Source organism: Malus sylvestris, chromosome 17 (genome assembly GCF_916048215.2).
Source record: "Malus sylvestris chromosome 17, drMalSylv7.2, whole genome shotgun sequence".
Taxonomy (NCBI): Eukaryota; Viridiplantae; Streptophyta; class Magnoliopsida; order Rosales; family Rosaceae; genus Malus; species Malus sylvestris.
Window position 1 is genome coordinate 25,384,219 of NC_062276.1, and position 17,862 is coordinate 25,402,080.

At 38.1% G+C, this 17,862-nt stretch overlaps 2 protein-coding genes and 1 long non-coding RNA gene across 3 annotated transcripts in view; all 3 read right to left on the bottom strand.

Annotated features, from left to right (window-relative positions):
- The window catches only part of LOC126611543 (probable polygalacturonase At1g80170), a 14,437-nt gene extending 13,030 nt beyond the window's left edge, over positions 1-1,407 (bottom strand). The window contains exon 1 of the mRNA XM_050279849.1: positions 659-1,407. Coding sequence (XP_050135806.1) covers positions 659-850 — 192 coding nt within the window. The 5' untranslated portion in view covers positions 851-1,407. The remainder of the gene's footprint in view (positions 1-658) is intronic.
- Positions 1,408-7,917: 6,510 nt separating this feature from the next.
- Positions 7,918-9,620, bottom strand: LOC126611546 (uncharacterized). The gene is made up of 2 exons (XR_007618894.1): positions 8,283-9,620; positions 7,918-8,149 (listed from the first exon to the last, which is right to left on the bottom strand). It is a non-coding gene; the product is annotated as an uncharacterized LOC126611546 (long non-coding RNA).
- Positions 9,621-9,965: 345 nt separating this feature from the next.
- Positions 9,966-16,460, bottom strand: LOC126611535 (DEAD-box ATP-dependent RNA helicase 15-like). Its single transcript, XM_050279841.1, has 12 exons — positions 16,241-16,460; positions 16,010-16,126; positions 15,186-15,286; positions 14,128-14,300; positions 13,717-13,948; positions 13,489-13,607; positions 13,086-13,142; positions 12,811-12,995; positions 10,856-11,000; positions 10,655-10,738; positions 10,466-10,529; positions 9,966-10,211 (listed from the first exon to the last, which is right to left on the bottom strand). Exons 2-12 carry the CDS (start codon positions 16,123-16,125, stop codon positions 10,201-10,203), a joined length of 1,287 nt encoding a protein of 428 aa, XP_050135798.1. The 5' UTR covers position 16,126; positions 16,241-16,460; the 3' UTR covers positions 9,966-10,200.
- Between the last annotated feature and the right edge of the window lie 1,402 nt (positions 16,461-17,862).

Sequence of the window (17,862 nt, forward strand, 5' to 3'; positions counted from 1 at the left end):
CACTATCATTTCATTAGAGAGAAGGTCTTGCAAGAAGAGATTGAGTTGAGACAAATCAATACAGATGAACAAGTTGCGGACTTGTTCACTAAAGGATTGAGTACCGGCAAGTTTGAAAAGTTTCGTCATCAACTCAGCATGGAGGAAAGAATGAGCTGGTGTTGAGGGGGAGTGTTGAAAATACAACACCAGCCCAATAATAAAGGGCCAGCCCATTTGGAATCATGAATGAAGGCATGATTTTGCTAGAAAGCTCTAGCAAGCTTTGTCGGTGGAGTGCATTAAAAAATGAACTAGCTAGAATGATCTAGCAATGCCTAAGTCGGTGTGTGTGTGTGCATAATTAGTTGCTAGAATAATCTAGCAAATGTCCAAGTCGGCAACCATTGCCTATAAATATGTATGCTAGTGTGGTGTTGTAACCAAGCAACTAAGTAAGCTTGTAATCAAGCAAGCAAGCAACCAAGTGAGAGTGAGAAGTAAGAATAGTCTTGTAGGAGTGTGAGTGATCTAGAGTGTGTCTCTAGAAAGTGAGAGAGTGTCATTGCTTCTAAAGTATCTTTGAGAGTTTTGTGTGTGTAATACAAGTAATTTGTTTACTTGTGTTGTCTCTCCAACACTTGTGTTAGAGTTGTGTACTCTAAATTTTTCCTCAACAATATACGCCAGGAATCACATCAGCACCGATGCAATTGATAGTTATCGAAACAACGGTAGTGATCATAATACAAAAAGCAGCTGCATAATTATCCTGCATGCATGGTTGGTTACATATCACAGAATACGTTAAGTTATTTTCCAGTTGTTCCACGAAGAAATTAAAGTAAGTGTAAAATTTATCACGAAGCATTGAAACTTCTTACCATTGTATGCTGGAAAATGCAAAAGAAGCAACTAATGAAAGGAATGGAATGGGACCTTGTAATGTGAAACACAAATTTGAGCAATATATAGTGCAAGAACACGGCTTATATTTAACATGATATTTCGTACGTTTCATATGGAAATTAAACAACATATAATTATCTTCTATATGTCTTAGGTTACCAGATTTATATATATGATACCAATGATTGGATAATTATCATCACTTTGTGATAAATTATCGACTAGAGACAAAAATGAGGCCCATGATTGCACTATTTAAAAGAACGAATTTAGATTTGGCACTAAATTTGAAATGAATTGGAAATTGTTAAGTATATACGATTTCTTTGCAAACAGACAGAAGCCCCCGATTGAAACTGTTAGCAAAAAAATGGATGGCAATAGTTCTCCAGTGAGTTTATAATATCCTTGTTTTCTTCTTAAATTATATATGTCAACGGCACCCCTTTTCGGTGAAATTATGTCCGTGTACATGAGTTCATCAAAATATTTTGAAATTTTGTGACCTATTATTCTTCTCCAACAACAACAACAACAACAAAGCATTTTCCCACTAAGTGGGGTCGGCTATATGAATCCTAAAACACCATTGCGCTCGGTTTTGTGTCATGTCCTCCGTTAGATCCAAGTACTCTTAGTCTTTTCTTAGGGTCTCTTCCAAAGTTTTCCTAGGTCTTCCTCTAACCCTTTGGCCTTGAACTTCTATCCCGTAGTCACATCTTCGAACCGGAGCGACAGTAGGCCTTCTTTGCACATGTCCAAACCCATTTTGTGTACGTGTTGATGCTTCACCGCCCAACATTATGTGTCATACAGCATCGCCCGCCCATCCTATAAAATTTTCCATTGAGCTTTAGTGGCCTACGACGGTCACACAACACGCCGGATGCACTCTTCCACTTCATCCATCCAGCTTGTATTCTATGGTTGAGATCTTCATCTAATTCTTCATCCTAGGTAGCGAAAATGGTCGCTCTTTGGTATTTCCTGATCTCCGATCCTCACCCCTAACTCATTTTGGCCTCCATTTGCACTGAACTTGCACTCCATATATTCTGTCTTTGATCAGCTTAGGCGAAGACCTTTAGATTCCAACACTTCTCTCCAAAGGTTAAGCTTCGCATTTACCCCTCCTGAATTTCATCTATCAACACTATATCGTTTGCGAAAAGCATACACCAAGGAATAACATCTTGAATATGTCCTATTAACTCATCCATTACCAACGCAAAAAGGTAAGGACTTAAGGATTGTTGATGCACAAAATCAGTGAGGACTTTGGTACAACAGAAAGTATTAAGTTTGTGATCTTCGCAAGATTGCTCTGGTCATTAGTGTGGATAAGTATGTAAATGGATAGAGACAGGAAAGCAAACACAAGATGTACGTGGTTCACCCAGATTGGCTACGTCCACGGAGTAGAGGAGTTCTCATTAATTGTGAAGGGTTTACACAAGTACATAGGTTCAAGCTCTCCTTTAGTGAGTACAAGTGAATGATTTAGTACAAATGACATTAGGAAATATTTTGGGAAAATGATCTCGTAATCACGAAACTTCTAAGTACCGAAGTGTGGTATCGTCTTCACTTGCCTTATCTGTCTCATAGGTAGATGTGGCATCTTCTCTGGAAGTACTCTTCCTCCATCCAGGGGTGGTATCTTTAACTGGTGGAGATGCACAAGGTAATGTATCAATTTCACTTGAAGCTTACTTGTAGTTTCAGGCTTGGTCAAGCGCGATACAAACCATGTAGTAGGAGTCCCCCAAGTCGCCGAGCTAGGGGATCTGTTAAAAGAGGCGACAGACAAGGTAAGCAATCAGAGCTCCAAGCAATCAGTCCCAAATCAGAAGTTTGATTTCGAGTTCCGGCTGATTGTTCTCATTCTCCCTATCTTGCAGGCAGCATGAAGGATAAAAAGAAGAAAATGAGAATAGATGATATGAGATACTTTTTCTTTTGAAGAAGTAACTTTCCACAGGCTTATTCTTGAACTGGGCTGGAGGATTTTTTGGTTTCCTCCAGAGTATAAGGCCGACTGAAGAATTTGAGGGTCAAAACAAGTCCATCAAATCTAGAGTACGTTCGACCCTGCTGATATGGGATACTTTTGCTGTTGACAAAGTAATGGATGTATCGGCACGTGTTCTGTTACGTTTGCCTCCACATGCTTCCTTGTATCCTTCTCACTTTCCCTATCTGTTCCTTAGGCAGATGTGTTCTCTTCTCTGGAAGCATAAGATGTTGAAGATGAGTACTCGAGAACAATGCCATGTAAGTAATCAAGTAAGGGGTTCCAGACAGTCAGTTCCTGACTAAAAGCTTAATTCCAAGTGCTGACTGATTGCTCTCTTTCTCCTTGTCTTGCAGGTAAGAATAAGGCCAAAGGAAAAGACAGGGAAAAAGCATGATATGGGATACTCTTGCTTTTAACCCTGATGATATGAGATATTATTGCTCTGGTGTAGCTTGTTTGCAGAGGGCTTTTAACCCTGATGATATGAGATATTCTTGCTCTGGTGTAGCTTGTTTGCAGAGGGATTATCGGGGGGAAAGAAAGCTGAGTATTTTGAGAGGCTTCGTTGGGAGTGCCCTCTCAGATATGAGGAAGGGTTGAGCATTTTTGCAGGTCTGCCTGTCCGTTGAGGATAGAGGTCGACATATATATGAGTTTCCCTAACAACAAGTAGTAATGTTATTCCTTTACCCTGCTTGGTCATAGCACGGTAGTGGGAGCTGCTAGCTTCACGTGTGTCGGAGCACTTTGAAAAAGTGGTCTGTGGTATTTGGGCATGTTTGCTAGTCTACCTTGCCACGGAGCACAGAGGTTGACACATAGGGACGTTCCAATTATCCAGCAGTGGTGCTGTTTCTTTACCCTTGTGGGTAATATGGTAGCTAGACCTTCAAAATTTATGTGTCTAAACTTTGTTAGTGCTGTTTCTTTGCTATTCTTTTACCCTTCTTGGTCATAGCGATGTAGTGGGAGCTGCAAGCTTCACGTGTCTAAATTTTGTCAGAGATCTTTGGCAAAGTTATCTGTGGTACCCATGAGCTGATGGTGCGTGTGGAAAGTGGATGATTGAACAGTAAGATTCACGTGCTTTCTACTTCACCAAAAATCTTCAACATAATGCCCGTAATTTCAGCAAAGCTGAGTGTGCATGTGACAGGTGCTGACAAGGCTGAGAAAAGCAGGTGCCTCTTCGATTTCTAAGATCGGCACTCGTGGTCTCTGAGCAGCCTAGCTTTTGAGAAAGCAAGCGCCTCTTCGATTTCTGAGATCGGCCTTCGTGATCTTTGAGCAGCCCAGCTTTTGAGAAAGCAAACGCCTCTTCGATTTCTGAGATCGGCCCTCGTGGTCTCTGAGCAGCCTAGCTTTTGAGAAAGCAAACGCCTCTTCGATTTCGGGGCAGGCGCCTCTTTGATTTCTGAAGCTCCGTCGAGTGCAGATTTTTATAGAGGCTGGCATTAAGTTCCAAATCACAATTGAATCTTCACCAGTAGAAGCTCCATTCTTGCACTTCTAAGATCTTGATTTGTCCGACCTTTTCTCTCTTCAACACCTTTGAAAATGTCTGACCCCTCCGACCATTGTTTTGACTTGAACCTTGTTGAAGAGGCAGCCACGCCTTCTCCAGACAACATATGGCGCCCATCCTTCTTATCCCCTATTGGTCCTCTTACCTTTGGGGATTCCGTGATGAATAATGATATGACTGCTGCGGTGGTGGCCAGGAACCTTCTTACTCCCAAAGATAACAGACTACTTTCCAAACGGTCTGATGAGTTGGCTGTTAAGGATTCTCTAGCTCTAAGTGTTCAGTGTGCAGGTTCTGTGTCTAATATGGCCCAACGCCTATTTGCTCGAACCCGCCAAGTTGAATCATTGGCGGCTGAAGTGATGAGTCTCAAACAGGAGATTAGAGGGCTCAAGCATGAGAATAAACAGTTGCACCGGCTCGCACATGACTATGCTACAAACATGAAGATGAAGCTTGACCAGATGAAGGAATCTAATGGTCAGGTTTTACTTGATCATCAGCGGTTTGTGGGTTTGTTCCAAAGGCATTTATTGCCTTCGTCTTCTGGGGCTGTAGTGCGTAATGAAGCTTCAAATGATCAACCTCTGATGCCTCCTCCTTCTAGGGTTCTGTCCAGTACTGAGGCTCCGAATGATCCCCCTCCGGTGCCTTCTCTTTCTGGGGCTCTACTGACTGCTGAGACTTCTCCTAAGCAACCTTTGTGAAGGCTCCCTCTTGTTTGTTTATTTTGACTCATGTATATGTACATATTTGTAACTTATCGGAGATATCAATAAATAAGCTTTGCTTCATTTCAACGTATTGTGTTAAATACACCAAAGCCTTCTTCACTGAGTGGGGTCGGCTATATGAATCTTAGAACGCTATTGTGCTCGGTCATGTGTCATGTCCTCCGTTAGATCCAAATACTCTAAGTCTTTTCTTAGAGTCTCTTCCAAAGTTTTCCTAGGTCTTCCTCTACCCCTTCGGCCCTGAACCTCTGTCCCGTAGTTGCATTTTCTAACCGGAGCGTCAGTAGGCCTTCTTTGCACATGTCCAAACCACCGTAACCGATTTTCTCTCAATTTTCCTACAATTTCGGTTACTCCTACTTTACCTCGGATATCCTCATTCCTAATCTTATCATTTCTCGTGTACCCACACATCCAACGAAGCATCCTCATCTCCGCTACACCCATTTTGTGTACATGTTGATACTTCACCGCCCAACATTATGTGCCATACAACATCGCCGGCCTTATTGCCGTCCTATAAAATTTTTCCTTGAGCTTCAGTGGCATACGGCGGTCACACAACACGCCGGATGCATTCTTCCACTTCATCCATCCAGCTTGTATTCTATGGTTGAAATCTCCATTTAATTCTCCGTTCTTTTGCAAGATAGATCCTAAGTAGCGAAAACGATCGCTCTTTGGTATTTCCTGATCTCTGATCCTCACCCCTAACTCATTTTGGCCTCCATTTGCACTGAACTTGCACTCCATATATTCTGTCTTTGATCGGCTTAGGCGAAGACCTTTAGATTCCAACACTTCTCTCCAAAGGTTAAGCTTCGCATTTACCCCTTCCTGAGTTTCATCTATCAACACTATATCATCTGCGAAAAGCATACACCAAGGAATATCATCTTGAATATGTCCTGTTAACTCATCCATTACCAATGCAAAAAGGTAAGGACTTAAGGATGAGCCTTAATGTAATCCTACAGTTATGGGGAAGCTTTCGGTTTGTCTTTCATGAGTTCTTACGGCAGTCTTTGCACCTTCGTACATATCCTTTATAGCTTGGATATATGCTACTTGTACTCCTTTCTTCTCTAAAATCCTCCAAAGAATGTCTCTTGGGACCCTATCATACGCTTTTTCCAAATCTGTAAAGACCATGTGTAAATCCTTTTTCCCATCTCTATATCTTTCCATCAATCTTCGTAAGAGATAGATTGCATCCATGGTTGAGCGCCCTAGCATGAACCCGAATTGGTTGTCCGAAACCCATGTCTCTTGCCTCAATCTATGCTCAATGACTCTTCTCCAACACGGATAATTATATTGGTGATTGGACAAGTGTGCTATACTTGTAAACGAAGATACAAAAGGAAATCTAATGATATTTTCCTCAAATACCAAGTTGTCTTATAACACACTCTCTCATGTTGGTGTATAGAGGTCTCGCATATTCAACTTGTCAAACAAGTTTGAACACACTACTCTAGAGTAAAAAAATGAACTAACAGATCTTCACTCCGTTATCTAACTTCTCTTTAATAAAGAGCCGATCAATCTCAACATATTTTGTATCAAATTTTGAGCGATCTCAGTTCTTGCATTAATTTTTGTCACAATGCAAACTGATAGCTTTCTTGGGTCTGAACCCAAGATTTCTCAAGTTCTTCAACTAAAGCAATTCACAAACAACATGTGATACAATACGAGGTTTGGTTTCCACACTCGATCTAGCTACCACTTTTTATTTCTTAATTCTCCAAGTGACAAGGTTAACTCTAACAAGTACACGATGAACGCATATGAGCATACACTACACCACAAACCACTTTCTATAGCAAACCAAAAATGCTATAGTAAGTGTTCTATAGCATATCCAATGCTATGTTAGGTCATGCTACAATTCTATAGAATTTTTCAATTGCTATGAAATGTTTTTTTATAGCATTTATTCAATGCTATAAAATATCATCTATAACATTTTACAAATGCTATAACCACCCCTTATAGCATTTCAAAAATGCTATGAAAATTACTATAGTAATTTTAAAATGCTATAATAAACTTTTCATTGTTGCAAGCCTATTTAACTAAAGAATTATAGAGAGGGAGAGAGAGGTGCGGCAACAAAGAGAAAAGAGAGGAATTGGTAAATTTTGAGGTGTGTATTATTGTAACATATCAGAGCCTAACCTTGGCCGTGGTGTGCCGACGAGGACGTCGGGCCCCTAAGGGGAGTGGATTGTAACATCCCACATCGCCCAGGGGAATGATCCTTAAATGTATATTCTCATCTCTACCTAGCACGAGGTCTTTTGGGAGCTCACTAGCTTCGGGTTTCGTCGGAACTCCGAAGTTAAGCAAGAAGGTGGCCAGAGCACTCCCAGGATGGGTGACCCCACTGGGAAGTTGCTCGTGAGTTCTCAAAAACAAAACCGTGAGGGGATGGTAAGCCCAAAACGGACAATATCGTGCTACGGTGGTGGAACGGGCCCGAGATGTGGTGGACCCGGGCCTGGATGTGACAATTATTTCACTCTATTATGTCTTTATTTGTTAAGGGAGAAACCTTACCTTTTAAGTAATACAACTGTTTTAAGTAATACAACTGAAATAAGAGACTGTCTAAAAGAAACTTTAGAATCCCAATAGGATTTACACAATCACACTCCTAACTAAATTAGGACTCCCTGAAGTATGGAAACTTTACTATAGCAATTCTATAATACTATAATAAACTGTCCGTAGCATTTTTCGAATGCTAGCTTTTCATAGCAGTTTTATTTCGATAGCATCTGGCAGCATATAGTCTATAACAGTTTTTGAATCAATACTCAATCGCATACTAATGCGGCGACACTAATTCAACCAAGAGCACAAACTTTATTCCATATCACAAATCAATCATTTACAAAGATATGATCTCTCAATTTTTTATGCGAAGAAAATTGAAAGAAAATACAACTATATACTCTCTTCTCTGCCCCTTTATATCTGAATCACCGAATGGAATGTGATACTTTAAGAGATTCAGTAATGGCTTAAGCTCAAAAGTTGATGTCTAAATCACTGAAGGTAACAACTTGTTAGTAGAAAAGGGAATTGAAATTGGGGGAGCTGGGCTTACCTGTGTGCTTCGGCAAAAACTTAAGGGCAACCAAGATTTCAAAACTTGCAGAGTTTTTGCTCTCGCCTAGATTTGGTTTGAGAGTTGTAGCTTGCCCCGTGTATTCAACTCCAAGTCTACGGCGATAGTTATCTCAAGAACATCCTTATTGATGAATTCTAAACAATCTCTTACGACTTCTTTTTTTGGAATCATTCTTCTTGCGTTCTTGATAACCCATGACATTGACACTTCCCCACCATCCATTCTCAATTAAGTGAGAATGTTGATGATATCCTTGCATAGAGCACACGCCAAATGTAACCACCCTTTGCATCTTTCGCCCTTCAAAAATATGCGACTTAAGAGAAGCCATTTTAGCTTCAAGTTTTGATAGATTGGCAACTACAATGTCTTACTTCTCTAGTACCTGAAATCAAAGAAAGTTAAAACGAAATCAAATATCAAAAGAAAAACAAACGAAAACACATAGGGATTAGCAAATTTACTAATCCTTGGCAATGTCGCCAAAATTTGATGTGGTAGAAACTAACACTCAAATTAATCCCTGCAATTAATGTGATAATAGTAAAAGCAAGCGAGGATCATTTTATTCCAGGGAGTGGAAGGGCTGCTAATCAAGACAAACTAAACAAATAATATTAAAAACTAAATTAAACGTGACCATTACTAATTAACTCTCAGATTTTTCTATGCTCAAAAAATCGGACAAAGCATCGCACAACTCAAATAGTTCTTCTCAAGTTTTCTAACTATGAACAACATATGGTAATACATATCAATGTTCATTAAGATAAGTGTAAGTCATAAGTATTGACAAAGCAATTGTAACTATGAACAACATAATACTGATGCCAGGAATATTTACTTAACTCAATTATGAATAGTGAATTTTACTACTTATGAACAAAAGTTCATCAAAATTATGTGACACTCCCATATATTCCTAGTCTTGAGACTCTTGACTTTGAAGTTGAATGATGCTCTTTCGGCATACAGTTCTACAATGTTCTCTTTTTTGCCAAAACCTGAGGTACCTAACACTCCTGGCCGTAGTCAAATGGAAAACATCCTCACAAAGCTTTTAACCAAAGAATGATCCGTATTTTTGTCAACTTTGTGCCTCGAACCCAAAAATAAGAATCAAACTTGACTTGAAATTCTACCACATTTTCACTTAAATACTTGCCGTGGTTTATCACAATGTTCTCAATACACCATGAATGGCGCGGAAATTGGAAAGCAATCGGTTTTCCATTAATATATTGGTTTATATTATGCTTAAATATGTATTTTTGTTTTAACAATTTTGTCATCCGAGTCCAATTTCCAAAGTATACGAGACTCATAGTTGAGGACTGTAAATTTGCCCCGACGGTTCTATTGCGCCTACAACTCGATTGTTAGCCATTCTCCTCCCTCACGGCCTATCTAAAACCCCTTTGGCTTTTTGGGTAATTGCTGTCTAAATTGAGGGTATTATAGTCTATAAGTTTTGGCTTTTTGTCTAAATTAAGGATGAAATTTTGGCCATAAACTATTAAAAACTCGAAAAGAAGGGCTATAAAACTATGAATGTTTTGATAAATAAGCATTGTTGATGTCAAAAAGATGCGAGGAAAAGATACCAAAATCATTTCATCCATCAAGTAAATAAATACAGGAAATTAAATGAGCATAAACTTTAGTGAAAAGAAATCTTAAGTTAAAACTACCATCACATTATCATAAACAATTCAGCTAAATCTCAACCGTACAGATCCTCTGCTTCCTATAACAAAAGCATCCTAAATCCGCTTCCCTTATAACAAAATAGTCTACATTCAAAACAAATGTGCTACTAACTGAACCGGAACAAGGCAACCAGATCCAGAGTCCACCGTCGCCTGAATTTTACAGGGTTCCCTTCGGAAAACGATTACACTTGCACTGCATAAACCAGAACGATTTGTGAGTATATCTGTATCAGAAATTACAAGGCAAGAGTGCCACAAGACTTCCATCATGATTCCAGATTTTTCTTTTATCTTTTCATGAACAGAAAAAAATAAAATAAATAAAAAAAAAAAACAAGTATCTCGATTCATGCGTGTCCCATTCACTATTGACGGTACTTCATTCATCGTTACTGTGTTAATGCTTATACTAGATCATGTACAATTTATGAAAAAAGGATATCTTACTGTAAGTAGAAGTATCAATTTGCTCGGGAAGCTCCTTTATGTCCACCTCAAACCTTGACTGGACCTGAAACGATCGATTTGGGTCAAGAGAAGGAATAGCAGAAGCATAAGAGATTCGACCTGTATTGAATTATGTTTATATGGTTATGTATAATATACATATAGTACATACGTACGCACACAACTTACCTGATTAAGAACTTCTGAATCAGATGCAGAAGATACAAATGTAATTGCTAACCCCTTGGTACCAAACCTACCAGCTCTGCCAACCTGTGAAGGAAGGAAAACCCATCAGCCACAGCCAGAGTTTAGGGACAGTGTATACGCCCCCGACAAACATAGGCAAACAACCAAACTGTTAACACGGATATGCAAATGAAACAATACCCTGTGCAAGTAGGTATCAGCAGAATCAGGCATGTCATAATTGATAACAATGTTAACACGCTCAATGTCAATTCCCCTTCCTACTAAATCTGTTGCCACAAGAATTCTTGAAAGCCCCTCCTTGAAATTCTTGTAACGTTTTAGCCTGCAATCGGAAAACCATGCAAATTAGATGAGGCTAAATCCCACACAACAATTTTGGCACTCCTTTTTAGCCATCTGCACTCCAAACTGAATTTACAACTTCATCTAAATGTCTAATGCACAAACAAGATAAACAAAAGACAACAAGCAAAAACAAAAAAAAAACAATTCAGAACCAACTAAGCAACAACAAAACATCCTCCAATCACGTGGAAATGATAGTAAAGTCAAACCAACCAAACCATACAATTACTGACATAAGATTCATAAACATTTTTTAAACCATGTAAATGGTCCCTTATTATTCATAAGGAAAAGAAAAAAGAAACAAAGGCCCTTTTTTGTTCATTTTCAATTTCTAAAACCAGACCAGAATCAGTGACATTATTGGGCGTGCTAATCATGCCATATGCAACAAATACTGGAGAAATAAGAAATGATGAATAGGAAATCAGAAATCCCGAATATAATTATGCTAAAACAATGCAATTACTTCCTCTAAATGCTTCGCTTTATGATTTACACATCATCCTCTAGAGCCAAACGTAGCAAGGAGAGATCTAGTGGATAATCACAGGAACAGGAACCATAGTTAATGGATGCTAATCGACAGGAGAGTCCCAACTAAGGAAGTAGGTAGATTAGTCACTGAATTAGGTCAGATGAGGGTATTATTTGGAAGGACTATGATCATTGTAATATCTATAGAATTGATTATACTTGAGGGACATCTTGAGTGATCCATTCATGGGTAGTTGTAGGTAACCAGCAGAAAAAGAGAAGCATAAGTGACTTCTTTTTAACTATAAACTTCAGATGGAGGGAAAATTTGACTTCTTTTTAACTTAAAGGATATGAAACATAATTTACAAACATGTTAATTATGACGTTACTCTCAAAAAATTACTTCCACCGTATCTAAGCTTTATAGCCAGCTGGAGCAACAGTGAATAGTTATAATAAAAATGATTAAAAAGTAATTAACACATCTGTACTTGCAGATCATAATGCATTCACACGGTAAACCAACAATATATCCCAAAAAAGAGCACAGGCATACGAAATTATAAGCTGGGGCACGGACTCGCATAAGCCTGCTTGAGGCTATAGTGAACTACAGGGACCTACAATTTCTCAAGGGTGGTGCTATCCACTCATTTTTACTTCTCACACACCCCTCTCAATTTCCGACCTTCTGATCGAATGAATTGAAGAAGATCAGTGGACATCAATTGACAAGGGTCTGTGGGAGGTAAAAAGAGGTGTGTGAATAGCACTACCCTTTCTCAATCAAGAATTAAAGAACCAAAAAATTGCATCTATTAGGACAGAAGTCTGACAGTTTACAATGTAGTACATAAGAAATCAAATCAACGCACCAATTTCACAATACTCTAATAAGCCAAAAGTATACTAATTTAACTTTAAACAAAAAAAACAAAAAAAAGAATTTCACTCTTTTAGCGTAAAAAAATTGTGCAACATTTGGATAGTAGAATAACACAACCAAGTACATTACTAAACCCTTACTATGAATGGTAGCAACTGTTAGCATATGTTTTCAATAAAAGTGGTGATTTTCACACCCCCAAGTTTATTTCACACACACCCTATTATTTGCTTAATAGTTTTTTATGTAATTATATATAGGGTGGTGATTTTCACACACCCCATGTTACCTCTCACACCCTCAAAAACCATTGAACAATTAAAAGGGTGTGTGAGAGGTAAAATGGGGTGTGAGAAAATAATATATGGACGAAGGCTTGACACACACATTCGATGTCATCCAAAAGGGATGGAAGGCATACCTTTCTTCCTGAGGCATTCCAGAGTGAATGCAGATGGAGGGGAAGTTACAGTCAGCAAGTAACTTGTTCAGCTCAGCTGCCCTGCTTACACTCTTTACAAAAATAACAACTTGGTTGAAATCCAATGCATCAAGGAGGTCAGTCAACTTGCGGTTTTTCTCAGGCTCACTCAATTTGATGTAGTGCTGCAGCAAGAGAGCAAAAGGGTGAGCAAGCAAGAAACACTTAACCAACAACACAAGAAATCATCAATCAGATTCACATGTTAGACTTACCTGTACGAGACCATGAAGAGTCAATTTGGCCTCATCATCCACATAAATTTCCATGGGCTGCAACAAACAAATATTATCACAAGTTGAATTCAAACACAATGGCCTCCAATGTCCATAATAAGCAAATGTGAACAATAAGACCAAGAAGCAGTATCCATAACATTCTATTATTATAATTATACTCTAAGACAAAGAAAAAATCTCCGTATGCTGCCTGACACAGGCAGACTGTTATATGATTGCTCCAAAACCTTGGGATCAGATTCACTGTCCAAGGCAGACCGGTTGAGCAAAATTCTAATAAATTAGGAGTAAGACCAGTAATTAATATTATACCAACAATATACACTCACAATAAGGTGATTATTTCTAAATTCATGTCAAGGATTAAAGTGAACATTACATCTTGCATAAACTTCTTGCAAACAGGGCGTATTTCCTTGCTTAGTGTTGCTGAAAACATCATCACTTGCTTGTCATGAGGAGTCAACTTAAATATCTCCTGCACATCTCTCCTCATGTCTGAAAAAGATAGAACAAATGGAGAAATAAATCAAACAAAACAAAAACAAGTTTTTCCACAGTGAAATTGTAGGAAATGTCCATTAACAATTAGCCGCAAAACACTTACCAAGTGACTCAAGCATCTTATCGCATTCATCAAGAATAAAGTGTCTGACATTCTTCAGTCCAAGCTCTTTGTCTCTTGCCAAAGCTAATACTCTCCCAGGTGTACCAACGACAATGTGAGGACATTCATTTTTTAGCAAATCTTTGTGAACCTTGATACTAACACCTCCATAGAAAACTGCAACCTTCAGGTCCGGCAAATAAGTACTAAACCTCTCAAATTCATGACAAATCTGTACCGAGAAACACAGAGGTTAGTTCATGAAACAGAAACTGAACATAGAAATGTACGACGGAAACATTTCTTGCTTCATATCCAACACATATATATATGCATCACACACTGACACAGAGATCAGCATTGTAATAGTTCAAAAATAGATTTCTCTATACTTAAATTCACAGAACATACCTGGTAAGCCAATTCTCTCGTGTGGCAAAGAATAAGAGCAGCAACCTGACCAGCTACTGGATCTATTTGCTGAAGGGTTGACAGAACAAAGACGGCAGTTTTTCCCATCCCAGATTTTGCTTGACAAATAACATCCATTCCTAAAATAGCTTGAGGGATGCACTCATGTTGAACTGATGAAGCAAACAAAATCGTACCGGACGAAACCTCAGTAAGTATAAATGACCTTCCAGATCCATTTAATGGAAAGGTTTACCAAACCAGTTTTCTTGCCGAAATCATGAATATGGAATTAGTGATTACCTGGACAGAAAAAAGAAAAAAAAATTCAGAAACAGTTAAACATGGAAGATGCTTAAACAAGTACAACAATCTTTCCATTCTCACATTCCATGTAACAAAAATAAGGTGATGAGGGAGTGTTCACATCTCTAATTGCAAAGGATATTGATATTCACACAATCATTTTTACCTCTCACACACCCTTGTTAATTTTTGGCCATTAATCTTCAATTCATTCAATCCAACGGCTGAAAATCGAGAGGGGTATGTGAGAAGTAAAAATGGATTTGTGGATAGCCCTACGCATTGTTGCATGTTTTAAATTAGCAATTCCTATGGCACATCTAATCTAACATATAAAAACAATGGAGGAAAAAACATAAGGCATTCGAATATTTAAGATGGTTAACAATTAGATACTTGACATCAACAGCTTTATTGAAATTTCAAACTTAACAGAAACTCATCCAAAGAACTGATATATTGACGCCATCTAATACCAGACCAACTAAACTCCCAAGAAGTTAAAAGCGATTCCCAGACCAGCTAAACTAACAAGAAGTTAAAAGTAATTCGGAGTCTATAGTGCACACTCAAGTTGTATGCCAAGAACTCACAGTCATTTACTTTGTAACCAGGAATACAAAAATGAGACGTAACCATATAGAATTATGTAACAATCTTTTCGCAACAAAAGATCAAAAGCCTAATGCCTCTTGAAATTTATTTCAAGAATAACCAATGACATAAAATGAAAACAAAGAGTAGAACTTTGCCTTCCGAAGGATGTTCGAATCCAGAATCCACAATTGCTCGAAGAAGCTCCGGCTTCAACAGGAAGTCTCTGAATCCCGAACTATGGATGCCAACATATCCCCTGAACCATATTATATAATAGGTTAGAACGAATAGATTTTGGGGACTAAAACCAAAATAACATTAAATCATCACAAATATGAATTACAGATTAGCTAGACATACAGCACATCTTAACAAACTTTTGGTGTCATTTATCAAGCCATAACAAAGAGATAGACGCATAGAAGCATTACCCTCCACTGAGAAATTAAGAAACTGCAATTTCCATAAATCACTACAGTATCATGTTTTTCCCACACTAACCACAGTAATGCCTAGAGGAAGGTTAACTTTCCGGTCTAATTTCTTTTATTCGGACACGCAATTATTAGATAACTATACTTGGGCTGCTATATCTCAACCTCATTCACAATGTCAACCTTATTCAGTTGATTAAATCATAGAAAACGCATGAGGCAAACCAGCACAAGACCCCAAGTAAAAATGCTATCAAATTTTTTTGTGAAGAATTTAATGAACCGAAGGAACCCATACTTTATATACTTTTTTTCCTCAGTTTCACCAATCAAATGTGCAAACAATACCAATAATCTAAGAACAAACCGACCGGAAAAAAAAAACAAGTGTTACTAAAATCAAAATTTTAAAAAATACAACGTTTATCTATATACATACATAAGCAAGGACCCAATTGATTAGTGATAGTAATTTCAGGTGAATTTTATATCAAAAATTAATAAATACAGATTTACAATAAATAAAATAAACTGAAGACACTAACTTTTTGACGGTATCGCCAGAAGGCTTGGCAGAGACGGAGTTGGGGGCGTTTTGGTCCTCCTCTTCGTAGTCGACGAGCTCCTCTTCGTACCCATCGTTGTCTCTGACTTCACCCATTCTATACACCCACCCAAAATTAGACTTTCAGCCAATACAATTTCACCAGGAATTGCGAATCAGAAACTTCAAGAACACATTCAACAGCTCAGTTAGGGTTTTCTGAATTGCATACCTTTGAGCTTCCACTGAGCAAGAGAGAGAGAGATACGGAGTGATAATCTGCAGGTGCCGAGACCTCTGTGAAAATTTGAAAAAAAAAAAGTACAAAAATTGAAAAAAAGTTTGGGGGAGATGAATGGAGGGAAGGGGTACTCTAGATCTAGGGTTTGGGTTCGGAGAGAGGGAAGAGAGGACTTAGGGTTTCGAATGGAGTGCAGAAGATATAGGAGTGTGGGGGATGGTGAGTGGACGAAATCACCCTCCCGGTTGCGTTGGACTCACCTAGACCTGCAGATTTTTCGAAACTTGTTAATACGATACGAAATAATACAAAAAATAATAATTTCCGATTAATACATTAACTAATCGAGTTATTATCCAATCATAACATAAAAAATAACAATTTCCAATTAATACATTAATTAATTGAGTCATTATCAAATCAATAGGTTAATATCGAGTTCTTAACAAATCTACCCACAAGTAAAGTAACCTGTTTCAATTTGTTTTTAAAAAAATGTTAATTTGGTGAGTTTCAACTACTAAACAAACCTTACTTAGTCTCACATAAACATTGACAATCATTATGTAGAAGAGACTGCTAACATGGGTTATTTGTTTTAACCTGTTAAGTAAAGTTTTTCGCATTAGTACCCTCTTCTACATAAACTAAGCTTTGAAATTACCAACACCATCTAGGGGATTTGATATCTCAAAGAATCCCATACGCGCCTAATATAGTCTCATCTCCCTCTTTTACATGTCGTCGTTTATGCGAAGACATATCCATGGAGGCTCATCTCTCCCACGCCCCGACATATACTTATTCGTTAAGGATGCCTCATGATGTAACTCTCATCACACCACTTTTTTCGAAGAATTACATGTAATTTGATTCTCCTCTCCAAAGTTATGTAGGCAGTTTAAAACATATTTGCTACCCTCCAATCAACCCCATTCCCCCCATGGTCGGTGCTCATTTGGTGATTTCAACGAGATATCACATCCGTCTGCTGTTGTGCACAAATTTGATTCCAACTACAAAAATTAGAATGAATCACACGAGCATTATAAAGGGGCATGAGAGAGATTCTGTAATGTGCATCGCTTAGGTGAGGAAAGGTGTTGCGCTTTATATGTGCACATCCATCTCTCTTAGCAAGACACGTTTTGGGTATGGAAGCCCAAGAAACAAAACTGGCTTAAGCGGGCCTAAAGCAGACAATATTTTGATGAGAAGTCAGCTTTGACAATTTGCAAACGACTAGTTAGAATAAATTATTTACAAATCTCTTTTACATTGGTACATTTATAATGATCTTGTCGTGCATTTCTATTTCTTCCTATGTACTGTTCTTGGATGTTGGATTTGCGAGTACTAAAGCATTTAAAATAAACTACTTAGAATTGTGCAACAATGATTTCGTGAAGGAGTTTAAAATGACTACTTAAAATGAGTCCATTTTTTATTCTCTTGCCTTGTTGTAATGTATTTATTTGGTTTCTAACCAATTTATCCTAATTCTATTGGTGGAAGTTCCTTATCCAAACACAGCCAAAGTTAATTTGTGTTGGTAATTAAAATGAACCAAAGAAATAGTAAATTCACTTTAATCAAAAGTGTCGACGAGTCCA